This window comes from Notothenia coriiceps, unplaced genomic scaffold, assembly GCF_000735185.1.
Source record: "Notothenia coriiceps isolate Sejong01 unplaced genomic scaffold, NC01 NC01_scaffold00031603, whole genome shotgun sequence".
Classification (NCBI taxonomy): domain Eukaryota; kingdom Metazoa; phylum Chordata; class Actinopteri; order Perciformes; family Nototheniidae; genus Notothenia; species Notothenia coriiceps.
Window position 1 is genome coordinate 564,879 of NW_011364304.1, and position 13,292 is coordinate 578,170.

At 41.7% G+C, this 13,292-nt stretch overlaps 1 protein-coding gene across 1 annotated transcript; it reads left to right on the forward strand.

The window, feature by feature from the left end:
- Positions 1–4,028: 4,028 nt before the first annotated feature.
- sox8a (SRY-box transcription factor 8a) lies at positions 4,029–6,593 on the forward strand. The gene is made up of 3 exons (XM_010788143.1): positions 4,029–4,676; positions 5,058–5,290; positions 5,431–6,593. The coding sequence occupies exons 1-3, from the start codon at positions 4,261–4,263 to the stop codon at positions 6,174–6,176; spliced, it is 1,395 nt and encodes a 464-aa protein (XP_010786445.1). The 5' UTR covers positions 4,029–4,260; the 3' UTR covers positions 6,177–6,593.
- The last annotated feature ends 6,699 nt before the right edge of the window (positions 6,594–13,292 follow it).

A 13,292-nucleotide genomic window follows, 5' to 3' on the forward strand; every position in this document is an offset into this window, starting at 1 on the left:
TCTCCTCAATCAACCTTGAGCTCAACGTGCAGGCAACGTTCAAGCAGAACCTCTGTGTTAACAGCTGAAACTATTATGCATGTCAGAAATGTACGAACAATGTCATGGGAGTCACTACATGACTAAGATCAGTTTACGGATCAAAAATGTACAGGAAAGCCTTGAGGAAACCAGAGAAAGATTTAACATGCTCCCCCCCGACCTGCCACCACAACAGCTTCCAAAACCTCTCTGTCCATAATCTCTAGTTCACATGAACATACAGAACTATCACAAGCAAAACCGCTGCCTCAAAAAACATTTTATATGTCAGGGAGAAAACACAGCAAATAATCTGGAAACACTTGAGCTCTTTTTATACCCTTGACGTTAAAAACGAGTGTGGCCGAAGGCCAAACACACCCTGAGACGTTTTGGACTAATTGTTTCCTTCACTCCCCCTTCAATCTCTTCAAAACTCCCTTCCTTCCCTCCTCACACTGCAAACCCTACCCTCCACCTCTCTGCTTCTACTAATAGGTTTAAATAAAACCTGCAATTGGTCCAGTAAACCCCTCATTATGGTGTTTTAATAGAATGAATTTAGGATGGTGCAGGGTCAGGGGTCAATGGGAGGTCCTAACAGACAGCAGCTGTCATGGGGGTTGGACCGTGATTAAAACCAGTGGAGTCAAACATCCCCGGGTCCTCGACCTCGCTAAGTAGAAAACCTGGAAAATAGATCTGGCAGGGGACCAAAATGGAAAACATCCACCGTGCAACCTCCAGAGGGGAGGGTGGAGATGGGACAGAGAGGAGGAGTACATACATCACTGAGAGTCCGCTTTAATGTTTGAACCTGGCTGGAAAATCTTTCCAACTAAAGATGCAACACATCTCAGCCTATAAGTTCAACAAAGCTGTAGGAAAATAAATGTTCTGTCAGTGCCTGGATCCTTGCCTTTCAGTTCAGTTTGCTGCAATGTACATTTTGCACTAATTACCTTCTTTCTGAGTGTGTGAAACCAAAGATGGACGTGGTCTGGTTGATGTGGTGCTGGGGTGAAATACGGCTTGTTAGCAGCCCAGGAGCTTGTTCCACATGTGGCCAGGCAGTGGTTGGGATGGTCTGGGTGAGAGGGAGGGCATGCCACTCCTCCTGGTTCAGAACGTTTACACTGACTCAGTGAGCAATCAGGGAGATTAGAGACACTGGATTCCACAGTCGTTACTCATGTGGAAATTAGAAAATAAATCTTTTGGATCCTGCAGAATTTAAACATCATGCACCACCACATGAATATAAATATAGAATATATTTTTGTTGGATGCATAGCAGCAAATATTATTATTTTCTCATGGCCTTCATGCACTCCTCAATCAGTTCACATCTTGCCATAATATCTAAAACGTTTTTATACTGCACAATGCTATGCCAATTTAAGTTTCACTTTTTGACATACTTTGTCCGATAACTTGGCTCGAGTGAAGAAATGTGCCTAAATGTATTGAAACACAGAAGCAGAGACCAAAGGGGGAAAGATTCCTGTGGGTGCCTGTGTAATTTAATTGTGTATGCACATTAGAAACCATGTGGTAGAGAAGTGACTATAGGCCCGGGAGAAATGGGCTAACATGCTCTGCTATGGCCTGAGAAAAAAGGGAAATCTGAAAAACTTTACCCTTGTTTTTTCTTTGAGTTCCATCTTACAAAAATTAGAACCTTCCTTCATTCTTCGGAAAACTTTAGGTTCATACGCGGTTACCTCCCCTCTGTTGCTCCTTCCTTTTCTAATCAAGCGCCCACAAGCTCTGGTCAGAGTTTCTCCCCACAATACAGGGAGGCATGAAAGGGGGAGGCTGGAGTCTGTTGAGTCTGTCTCCTTCCCTCAAACCAAGACTGTCTCCTAGTTACTTATTGACGGCAGCTGTCAATCACATTGGGCTCAACCTGATTCATCTCCAGTGTTATTGAAAAAATGAGGTGATTGGTGAGGAGTTTTAGGTTTGGTCCTTCTCTTAATAGTAGAATAAAAACCCAAATGGCTCAATAACACTTAACTTAATATTGAAATAATGTTTACAGATAATGCTTTATTTTGTCCAATAATTACAAAACAATAGAAGCACTATTTTTTGACACACTGGTTGGATTAATGTTTTTTTATCTGTTGATCTGGCTGTCGGCAGGAGACATGAACCCTGACGAAAGGTTTTCATGACATTTGGTGGGGAGACAGGACGTGAGGCAGGAACAGTTGATTGGGTTTAAATGGTGATTGAGAACAGGGATTACATGTGACACAAATAATTAGTTGCAAATCCAAAAGGAAAATTGTAAAAGGATCATTCAATTTGATTTATGATTAAGTGACAGGAATAATGTGTTAAAATAAATTGATAATTAGTGGTATGTTTATACTCACTACTTAATTGGGCGTATGATAATAAAAGATATGCTCACATCACACATGTTTGAGTCTACATATTTGTCCTCTCTGACACATGCATGCACACACACAGTAAATACTTTTCCATGTGTTGGGACGAGAGGGAATCCAGAGTCATTCATGTTTGACAACTAGCCGCTGTCCTGTCTGTCTGTTCACATACACACACTCTCACACAGACACACACATACTCTCTCACACACACACCCACGTGCACTGAACTTGACCCAACCGCGCTTTGACAGCAGCTGTTAGAAAGGCAGGCTGGTCCAGACTAGCCAAAGGATAATCTTTTTTTTGTGATATAAATGTTATTTTGTATTACATACCCCTCTACAGACATGAAATACAATACATTCAAGTTGAAAGCTTTTTGCCTCTTAAGCTTATTGTTAGAAAAAGCCAAACAAGGAAATGTCCTACCTTACTTTCTTTGGAAGCTTTCTGTGCTGCATGTTAAAGCCACATTGTCATTATTTCCACACTCTCTTCTTCTCTCAGCCACCTGCAGTGTGCATGGAGCGGAGCATACTGCCGTCCAGCACACACACACCTTGTCTTTTAACGGAGAGGCCAGTGATATAAATCATCCCACAATACATGAACACAAAGACACCTTTAACAAAGGCAGTGATTCCATCTACCCTCTTATCTCTGCTGCTCTATATATCTTTAGTGTCACAAAAAAAAGCCTGTTTCAATATTGAGACATTTACTTCCTCATGTGAACTTGGCATATTTAAAGCTATGAACGATTTGTCTCCTTGTTTTGTTATTGACACAAACATATCTTTTAGTTAAAAGTTGATTCAGGAATTAGAGTTTTTGTTTGGAGTCATGTTTGGATTGGACACAATTAAATTGCCTAAAAATGTTGACATTACTAATTAATGAATTGATCAAACAGTGATTAATTCATTATTAAATATGGTATTGTAAGCAAATAAATAAATGCAGCCGTCAGTTTAACTAAAGAGGGGGGTGGATCATCCTGCCTCTTTGAGATACAACTTACGTTAACTATTTATTTGCTTTAATTTGCAACCCTGCTGCAAATTAGTTTATTACAAATGTACAACTAAACTAAAAAAAACAAAAAAAACAACAACAACTAAAATAAATACAGATAACAAAAACCTGAATACCAATCTTTACTTTAGTCTTTTTTTGTGGTTGATTTTTGGTTTGCATTGGATGTTAAAGCTTAACATTCCTCTATACAAAACTAGTTGGGATTGAGGTATTGAATTTAACAAACTTATATTTGTTGTCTTCTGCATATAAGATATAATATGTTTGCTTTTGCTGTATTAATTATAGAACAAATCATTAACATTCAGAGGGTTTGTTCTTATTGCATTATATAATTGTTTGTCATACATGTAACATGTGCAACTTTAGTCAAATCAGAACAATGTCTCAAATGTAAAAAAATAAAATAAAATAATTATTATAATGAAGCCCACATAAAAGATTGAACCAATGGGGGAAAGTGGTGATTTGTTCCAGCCAATCCTAGGAGATGGGTGGAGTGACGATTTTAAAACTCCAACTCAAGTTGCTGTAGCGTGCTGCTCCTCAGCTCATATTGTGGACCACAACTTTCACGACAGCACCTCCCATGACAGCATAGGAAAACAAGGCTGACGAAGACAAACAAACAGGGAAGCAGAAGCAAAACAACGGACTCTTATTCAGTGAGATTGTTTAAAGGAATTTACTGTGGCGCACCGTGCGTAAAAGGCGCACTGGCCACTCTGCTGCGCGCTTCCCTACAGTGGTAACATTTTATTTTTTTGTTCACTGAAGATTGTCGGATTTGTAACAGATAATGTTAAAAATGACCGAGGAGCATGAGAAGTGTGGAAGCGACCAGCCGTGCAGTCCATCGGGCACAAACAGCTCCATGTCCCAGGACGACTCCGACTCCGATGCTCCGTCCTCACCGACGGGCTCTGACGGCCGAGGGTCCCTGATCGCCGGTTTGGGCAAGAAACTGGACCCGGAGGAGGACGACCGCTTCCCAGCCTGCATACGGGACGCGGTGTCTCAGGTCCTCAAAGGATACGACTGGTCCCTTGTGCCCATGCCCGCGAGGGGGAACGGGTCTCTGAAGAATAAACCTCACGTCAAGAGACCCATGAATGCCTTCATGGTCTGGGCGCAAGCGGCCCGCAGAAAGCTGGCGGATCAGTATCCTCACCTGCACAACGCCGAACTGAGCAAAACTCTGGGGAAACTGTGGCGGTAAGGACACGTTTTTATTTAATTAAAGAGAAATGCATGGCGTATACAATACAATTATTAAAAGTATATCAGTACACTTAAAGTGTATGGCTGCTGAATGGGACATGGAGACAGTCATTTCATAATAATTGTATTCATTTACAGCTTTGGCAATTATATACATATATAGTCTCAAATAACTAAAAAGAAATCTTTGATTTTTAAAGTAATTATTTTTGAAGAAATAATGAAAGCAACATTGGCATTTTCTTATAGCTTAATTCTTTACAAAAAAAATAAAAGCTTTTGAAATCATTTGGGCTCTCTCTCAATTTTATCTTTTTATTTCTGATTTGTTTGACTGCAGACATTTTAATGTTTTATGATTTTCATCCACTATAGTTTGCTCTCAGAAGGTGAGAAGAGGCCATTTGTAGATGAAGCCGAGAGGCTCCGAGTTCAGCACAAGAAAGATCATCCAGACTACAAGTACCAGCCACGGCGACGGAAGAATATGAAACCAAGCCAGAGCGACTCAGACTCAGGAGCTGATCTGGCTCATCACATGTATAAAGCTGAGCCGGGGCTGGGACTGGGAGGGATGACTGATGGACACCACCACCCTGAACATGCAGGTATATTGTCAAATTGAATTAGTTTGTGATGTTTATTTAAGAAAGTCATTAAATTAGGCTGCTGAAATCTTTTTGAAAAATGTAGTTTTTGCAGTGATGAATCCTTAATTTTAAAAAGGTACATTCTTTTTTCCCCCCAGGTCAGCCTCATGGTCCCCCTACTCCACCCACTACTCCCAAAACAGAGCTGCACCATGGGTTGAAGCAGGATCTGAAGCATGAAGGCCGTCGTCTAGTTGACAGCAACAGGCAAAACATCGACTTCAGCAACGTAGACATCTCTGAGCTCAGCACCGATGTCATCAGCAACATGGAGACCTTCGACGTGCACGAGTTTGACCAGTACCTCCCCCTCAACGGCCACGCCTCAGGCCCCTCCACCCTGCCTTCAGACCACAGCCACGGGCAGGCTCCAGCACCTGGGGGCTCTTACACTTCCTCATACAGTCACGCAGGCATCAACGGGTCAGTGTGGAGCCGCAAGAGCACCATGTCCTCCTCCAATGCGTCCGCCAGCGACGCGGGCCAGCACCGGCTCCATATTAAAACAGAGCAACTGAGCCCCAGTCACTACAGCGAGCACTCTCACGGGTCACCCTCTCACTCCGATTACGGCTCCTACAGCAGCCAGGCCTGTGTCACCTCGGCCACATCAGCTGCAGCCTCTTTCCCCAGCTCCCAGTGTGACTATACTGACCTCCAGAGCTCCAACTATTACAACCCTTACTCTGGCTACCCCTCTAGCCTCTACCAGTACCCCTACTTCCACTCATCCAGGCGGCCCTACGGTAGCCCCATCCTCAACAGCCTGTCCATGGCTCCGGCCCACAGCCCCTCTGCCCCCAGCTGGGACCAGCCCGTCTACACCACGCTGTCTCGACCTTGAGGTGCCAAGAAACAGTCGGTTCCACCACAGACTCATTCAGATTGATGCACTACTAATGAAGGAAGTAAGGAGCAGGTGGCAAGTTTGTGTAGTAGGCTACCAATGACCGTTTAAACGTGAAACAAGAAAAAAAAAAAAAGTGCCTGCTGATTTTATACAAAGTTTTATCGCTGCAATTAAAACACAGACTTTTTACACAAAGACAATTGTGTTGATGGCGAGCCAAAATTCCTCCATGAGGACATGTCGCCTACGCCTACATCCTGTACATCCCCCATCTTTTCAAGTTTAAGATTGCACGCGTGTGCACTCTTGAGGTAAAGCAAAGGCCTGCCACTGAGTTGTGTAGGAGAGAAACCGTTTGGCTCGATTCCGTTGTGAAGCAGATGGAGAAGCAGATACATAGGAGAACATACATGGGAAACGTTATGTGAATTTGCAGTCAGATTAACAATAATGGCCAGAGATATATATCACAGCCATTCGCATCAGTCTTAACTAAATGGCTCATATGAATCTATAAGTGTCATTTTGGCATATAAGTCTTATATGTATTTATGTTTATGCATTATTGTTTTTTTTTCCGTTTTTAGGTAAACACATGTAATGTGGGTTTGGTTATTTACAGTACAGTTTGGCTTTTAATGAAATCAAGGTATATGAAGTAAAGGACGATACAAGTACAATACTTATTTTCAATATCATTCCATTAAAGACCAATTTACATTAACATCTCATTCCAAGTTACAAGAAAACAGGTCTGGACCAACAGTCTTACGCGGGACACAACAGGTGTCTGAACGCTACGCTTGGCAAATTGCGATTAGTCATGATCCAGGGTTAAAGGAAATGGGGTAAAATAACACCACACACTCTGAGTGACATGTCAGCTGGACCTCCTGTATACACGGATGGACAGCACACGGATATGTGTACTTAAATGCATCTGTGTGTGTGTGTGTGCGTGTGCGGGCGCGCGTTTGTGTGTGAGGGTGCATCGTGGGATAAATTACTTTTGTACGTGTGAATCATTTTCTTGGGAAAAATAAACATATCCCACGACTTAAACAATGTGTTACTGAATCTGATCCGTTCCTCAAAGAAGTGTTTAGGTAAATTAGGTGTGTGAGTATTTGCCCATATTTATCTAATCAACCATCAAGTGCCAACTTACTGCTGCAGTCTCACGCAAACGTTTTTGTGCCTTCTAATGCTTATTGTCAGTATTTCAATATGAAATTGAATTATTAACAAACTTCAGGCAGCACACAATCAGTAATCGCTACCAGGGATTCCGACAGTTAACCTGCTCCTGATTATATCCTTAATTTGATATCATTCCTTACAGCCTTGGTTTGTAATGTTCTGTGAGAAACATATGGAGCATCGGGCTCCAGGTTTATCCACAGAACTGTGTTTTGTATATTATTCTGGTGTATAATTTTGAGAAAGGCTTTGAAAATTATTGTTGTTCTATTAACTAGTTTCATTCACACATGCACAGCTAACCCCTTTGCTGGCCTTTTTCTTTTTTTAAATAAAAAGATTTGTTTTCTTGATATTTGTCTTTGTCATTCTTATTGCATCCATATTCAAGTTAACTTTTATATTTATTTATTGAGGAACAATTTGTGAAAAGTATACAACAAAAATAAATGGGGTAATATTTATGCATTGTTTTCCTTTGCGCTGGATACCAGCTTGTCTGACATCTGTACTGTAAGCTACAGCTGTGAGGGTTGGTGACAATCATTCTCAGTTTTCCAAAGTGACAGAAATGAAATCTTCTTAGTAAATTCAATTGTAGGCTGCTCAAATTAGATAGACATTGAAATCTATCAAGTACTTTGGCAAAATATGCTTAAGTATTCTGCTGCTGTAGAGCTTATACACTTATCAAGGAATAGTTTTTTCATAAATGTACAGGCGTTGAAATAAAACGGACACATGTTGCACCTTCTGACCAGAGTAGACACTTTATATCTGGTTATAGAAATATATACATAAATATAAACCAGAATATTAAGTTCAATTTTTTTCGTTAAAACACTGACAAGAGAGGAATGAGCTGAGATCCCATCTCCTCCGGTCAGGCGGGTAGAATGCTCAAGTTGGCCCTGGCATGCATGCCAAGCAGCCGTCCCTAACCAGCCCAGGGAGAAGCCAAGTGCCAGGGCCTCGCTGCTGAATTTTAATGATTCATTATGCTGTGGAGGGGCCCCATTGTGTCCCTTTATCCGGAGAGCTAGAAAGGAATTAATTGGACAGAAAATGGAAGGGCAAGGGGAACTGACAAGCCATTAAGAGGGTGCTGAATGGACGATTAGATGCACATGGGGGAGGATTCCCCCCCCCCTCGCTCTCTGATATCACAGCGCTTCACAAACAAAAAAATCAACAAGAACAACCACAATGACCACCAAACTGTAGAAATCATATCAGCGCACATAATCTGTAGATAATAAAAGAAGATAATACCACAGCAGATGGGGTGTGGGTGGCTCAAGAACGACTTGTTGTTTTCTTCCCTCAAAGTCTTTTTTTTCTTCACCAGTGTTTGCCAAATACTTTCAGGAGGAACACTTGAGAAAGAACAGGAGTGAATAAAAGTGAGGCAAAAAGGCTCTTCAGGGTGCTTGGGTCCTGTTTCCCTGGAACCTGTCCACAGTTTCTGATTGGGCCTCTTGAAAGCCCTACTGTAAATAGCCAAGAAGAAAAAAGGAACTAGAATGGAGGTACTTCACTGAGTTACATCAGCACAGTATACTGAATGAATGAAGGAATGAATGAACATTTTTACACGGTACTTTCCAACTTTGCCTGAGAGGGCTGAGCATTTGAAGACAGAAAGTCACAACCATTAAGCACCATGCAGAAGATGCTTCCGTCTCCCTCCCCCACTCGCATATATGTAGAAATTGGAAATGAAATGTAATTTACAGTAATTGTAACAATGCAGCACTGAGGCTGTTATACATTCCAGCTGTCACAGTTATTGTTTATGGAGGAAGGGCGTTATTGGCCAAAGTGCGAGTCGTGGTCTCGGACCCAGAGGACATGGGGGGGGGGGGGGGGGTGGATGGGGATGAACGAGACGAGATGAACCCAGGGAAACTGGTGCTTAGACCACCTGACCACATCCCATTGTTAGGAACAGGATAACTCGCCTGGTAATAGTCTCATCCTGTTTAATGAGCCTGGCTGACTCAGGGCTCGTTTCGGGGAAAAAGAGGGTGCTGGGAACTGTGAAAACTCTGAGAACGCAAGTCTGATTTGCAAGTGAAATGAAGTGGACATAAAACATGGTTATTGCTTGCCACTGAATCTGCTCTCTCTTTTAAGTTTTCCAAGACATTACAGCCGATATCCCATAACTGATGGAATGTGTGTATCTATAGAAGTAGAAAATATGTAAGTAAATGAGGAAATAAGTTAGATGACAGATGTAGTAATGATGGTGTGAATGTTTTAATCAGTAAGTACTATATCACACTTCCAGACACATGCCTTTGGCACTAGAGATGTTCTCCTAGTTTATTTTACTGTGAAATGTCACCAATTTGCAAGTAATATTGTGATTAAAATGTTTGCATTTGGAACCTTAACAACGTATAATAAAATGCCAAGTTATATTCTTTTTTTTGAAAAATCTGCTCCTTCCAAAGCAAACACGTTCAACTGGAAACCTCTCCGCCCAACTAAATGACTTCCTGAGCCTTATTTTGTCTCGTTTCCATGTTCCTGTTACCAAATAAAGTAGTCATTTGTATTATTGGTGTCTCCTGTACATTTGCTGGTGTGACCAGGCCAAGCAAAATAAAGAAGCAGACAGGACCAACATTGCCTTCCCCGAATTCCTCACGGATGGGCCGTCTCAGAAAAGAAGGAAAGGAAACAGCTAGCTCCTCCAAGGTAACATAAGATTGCCTACATCTACCGGTTCCTGGGAAGACCTAAGGCTAATTTAAATCAGTTTAGCTACTGAAACAGAAAGAAAAGTGTATAAGAAGAAACATTGAAGTGTTGAGAAGTCCAAACAATAACGGTTTAGTTAATGACTATAAAGTCACAGTTTGTTTGTACTTTAAGGATTGAAATAGTTTTTGGTAAATCAAGGGGGATCAATAAATAAAGCTCTTTGAAACTTATCAGAAAAAACTCAAATCTGGTGCTTCAATCAGGCATGGAAAACAAATACCATTTTCAAGTAAATCTGTCCCAATGGAGCCCCTGATTATTGTTGTTTACTGAAAAGATAATCAGACCTGGGTCTAAAACTTTTGCAAATGATTCTCAGTGTCTCTTTAAACCTGCTCAGCGTGCCAGATGGATTGGGGGGGGGGGGATTACTGCACCACGGAGAGTCAGAGTGTCAGTTTACTTTAACTAATATTTTGATTAATGAAACTTTCTGGCCCTTGTCAGAAAATTCGTATTTGATTAAAAAATGTAACAAAAATGACTCACTCACTCACACTTTACTACAATACAAATGTGGATATTGTTTGAAAATAAATGAATATTTTACCAAGTGGGGTTTATCGTGACTGTACATTTGTGATGGTGGGGAAACAAAATGCCACCACAGTGCAGTGTGCAGTGTGCAGTGTTGCAAAAACAATTTTTAAGGAGAAAAGCAATTTGAAAAATACATCAAATATTTGACATCTGGTCATGTTCTGTTCTCTGAACAGTTGTCCACAGTCTTTCACTATCTTTTTTCATTTGTTCTCTCCTTTTCACTTTTTCTTGGCACATCTCAATTGTGAATGGGGTGGCAACATAGCTGCTCATCTTCTTTCCACAGCTTTAAGACTTGTTGATTAGTAACTATGGCTGTGTTTTCATTGTCACAGCTTTCTGCTTTTGTTGAACTGTGGCACGGTTCCATCGTCATGTACTTTCTCCATCTTAACTTGAAGTTGTCTCGTCTCAACCTTATTCTCTTCACACTTCCTTTCCCTTTACTAATCACACCTTGACTTTACTGTCCTTTTTTTGTCACACTGAGAGATTGAATGATTGACAGTTAACATAACATGTCTTTGTCCCCTTTGAAATTCAAAATACGAAAAGGAGTAGATTTTAGTCAAAGGAAAAAATATCCAGATCTGCATATATTTGAAAAAAGGCAAGTTGGTGAGGTGGTAAGAGAATAGAAGAATAGAATATCTTTATTTGTCATCTTACAAAGAAGTGAGAGGCCACCATTTATCTTAATATGACCATTTGTTTTTACAATGACAGTAATTTAAGGTTCCCAAATCATTATTTCAAAATAAAGTAATCCATTTCATCGAAAATCCAGCATATGACCCCCCCTTCACACACACACACACACACACACACACACACACACACACACACACACACTCACATTGTTACCCTGCCCCACAGCCACCAGCACCCACACAAGTTGCACTCCTACATCACCGATGACACGAGGGAGAGAGAGAGAGAGGAACTGTGAGAATGTGGAGTGTGGGAGGAACATTAAACTCTTCTTCTGATGCACAGGGACAGTAGAGGAAGAGACTACAAGATAATATATCATAAAAGGGAAGAGAAGTCAACAGAATATGATGAAGGAAAGACATCTCTCCTTGAATTCTCTTGTGTGCGGAGCTTCTTGGCAGAATGTGCGGCAGGGACAGCAGGACCAGAGTTTTAAACGTAGCTCAGTGTTGGCAGAGCCGTGTGTGAGCGCTCTCTGTGGGAGCACCAAATCTTGTCGCCCAGCGAAACATGGCATTTAAGACAAAACAGCAGAATCCATGAAAACTCATTTGCCCTGCTATTGTGTGTATACCCCACCGGCCTGCGGTTGGATTCTCTCTGCTTACTAGATTAATTCTCACAAGCCTGTATACTGTAGTGCCATGAGGAATGCATTTTAAAACCTTGTCTAGGATGCCACACTTTCTCTGGTTTCTGGGTAGTACTAAAACGGACAGTACACCGCAACATATTAGGTGACCAATGCAATATTTGTTTAATACGCATATGATCAGCAACACATGTATATCCTCTCACACTTGATATCTTTTGTGGTATGACAAAGAGCAGGGGATAGGGGGAGAGGGGGAAAGGGAGAAAATAGGGAAGAGTTTATTCTCCCATGTGGTTTTGGCCCGTTCTGATGGGCCTGGAGCTAAGCCAGTCTATCCCTGGTCCAGCCTTTGATATGGATGGGGCTCATTATGTAACTGAATCTATTGTCAAAGAATAAAACAATATGGGTCCAGCAGCGGAGGTGTGTGTGTGTGTTTTTAGGCCAGAGAGGACCTAAAAAGCAATCGGCTAAGGGGCATTTTCACAAGCCGTCCTCATCAAAGAGGAGACGCTGTCAAACTCTCCTGAACCTGACTTTGGCATCTCCTAAAAGGTTTCTCACATCCTAGTTGTAGCGTAATATGTTACAGCATTTTGAAACAAATCTTTCAAGAACTAATTCACAGTTTTTTCCTCCTGTTTTCACTGCTTTTTCTTTTTGCATTCACACATCAGTAGAGAAAGCCTAATCGTAATTTCAGTAGTTGTTGCCACCTTCCAAATGTGTAGCACCAAATGGATATGACCCTGCTCACCTCCTCCCTGCTGTTTACTTCTTACAGAACACAAAACTATCAACATTTTAGAATCAACACCAAACCCAAGAACTTGATCAGGCTGCATTCAGTCAAAAACACAATCACAACAGTACCGCAACAAACACAAATAGAGAAAAGCAACCATGACACTTGCTTTCCCCCACGTTCTCTGCCTTCTCCTTCTCCTGCTACAGTTAGACCCCCATTTTTCTGTGGCCTCAGCTAGGCTGGGGAGCTGGGGTCTGTGCCTGGTTGTGAGAGGAAGCCTAAGCCTTTTAGTGGTCTGCTGAGTTCATTACAGCTGAGCTATGGTGAGAGCAACAAACCTCAGTGTGGTTTCAAAGGTCACCCACTGCACAATGCTCTGGCGCCTTCAACCCGTCACTGGGTCCCTGACCGTCGCATGCTCTCGAGGAGACAGGGGGGGACATATAGACCCTGAACGTGTGGCTTTAAGGCATTGAAACAGTGTTTGATGTCACCGCTGTGCTGGAGATCAGCAGTTTGATTTGACTTGCAGCAGCTA

What these genes read in the sequence shown, in the direction of transcription:
- sox8a (XM_010788143.1), top strand. Translation starts at nt 4,261, where the DNA reads ATGTTAAAAATGACCGAGGAGCATGAGAAGTGTGGAAGCGACCAGCCG. An exon ending in ACTCTGGGGAAACTGTGGCG is followed by an intron (nt 4,677 to 5,057) that starts GTAAGGACACGT and finishes CATCCACTATAG; the next exon opens with TTTGCTCTCAGAAGGTGAGA. An exon ending in CCACCACCCTGAACATGCAG is followed by an intron (nt 5,291 to 5,430) that starts GTATATTGTCAA and finishes TTTTCCCCCCAG; the next exon opens with GTCAGCCTCATGGTCCCCCT.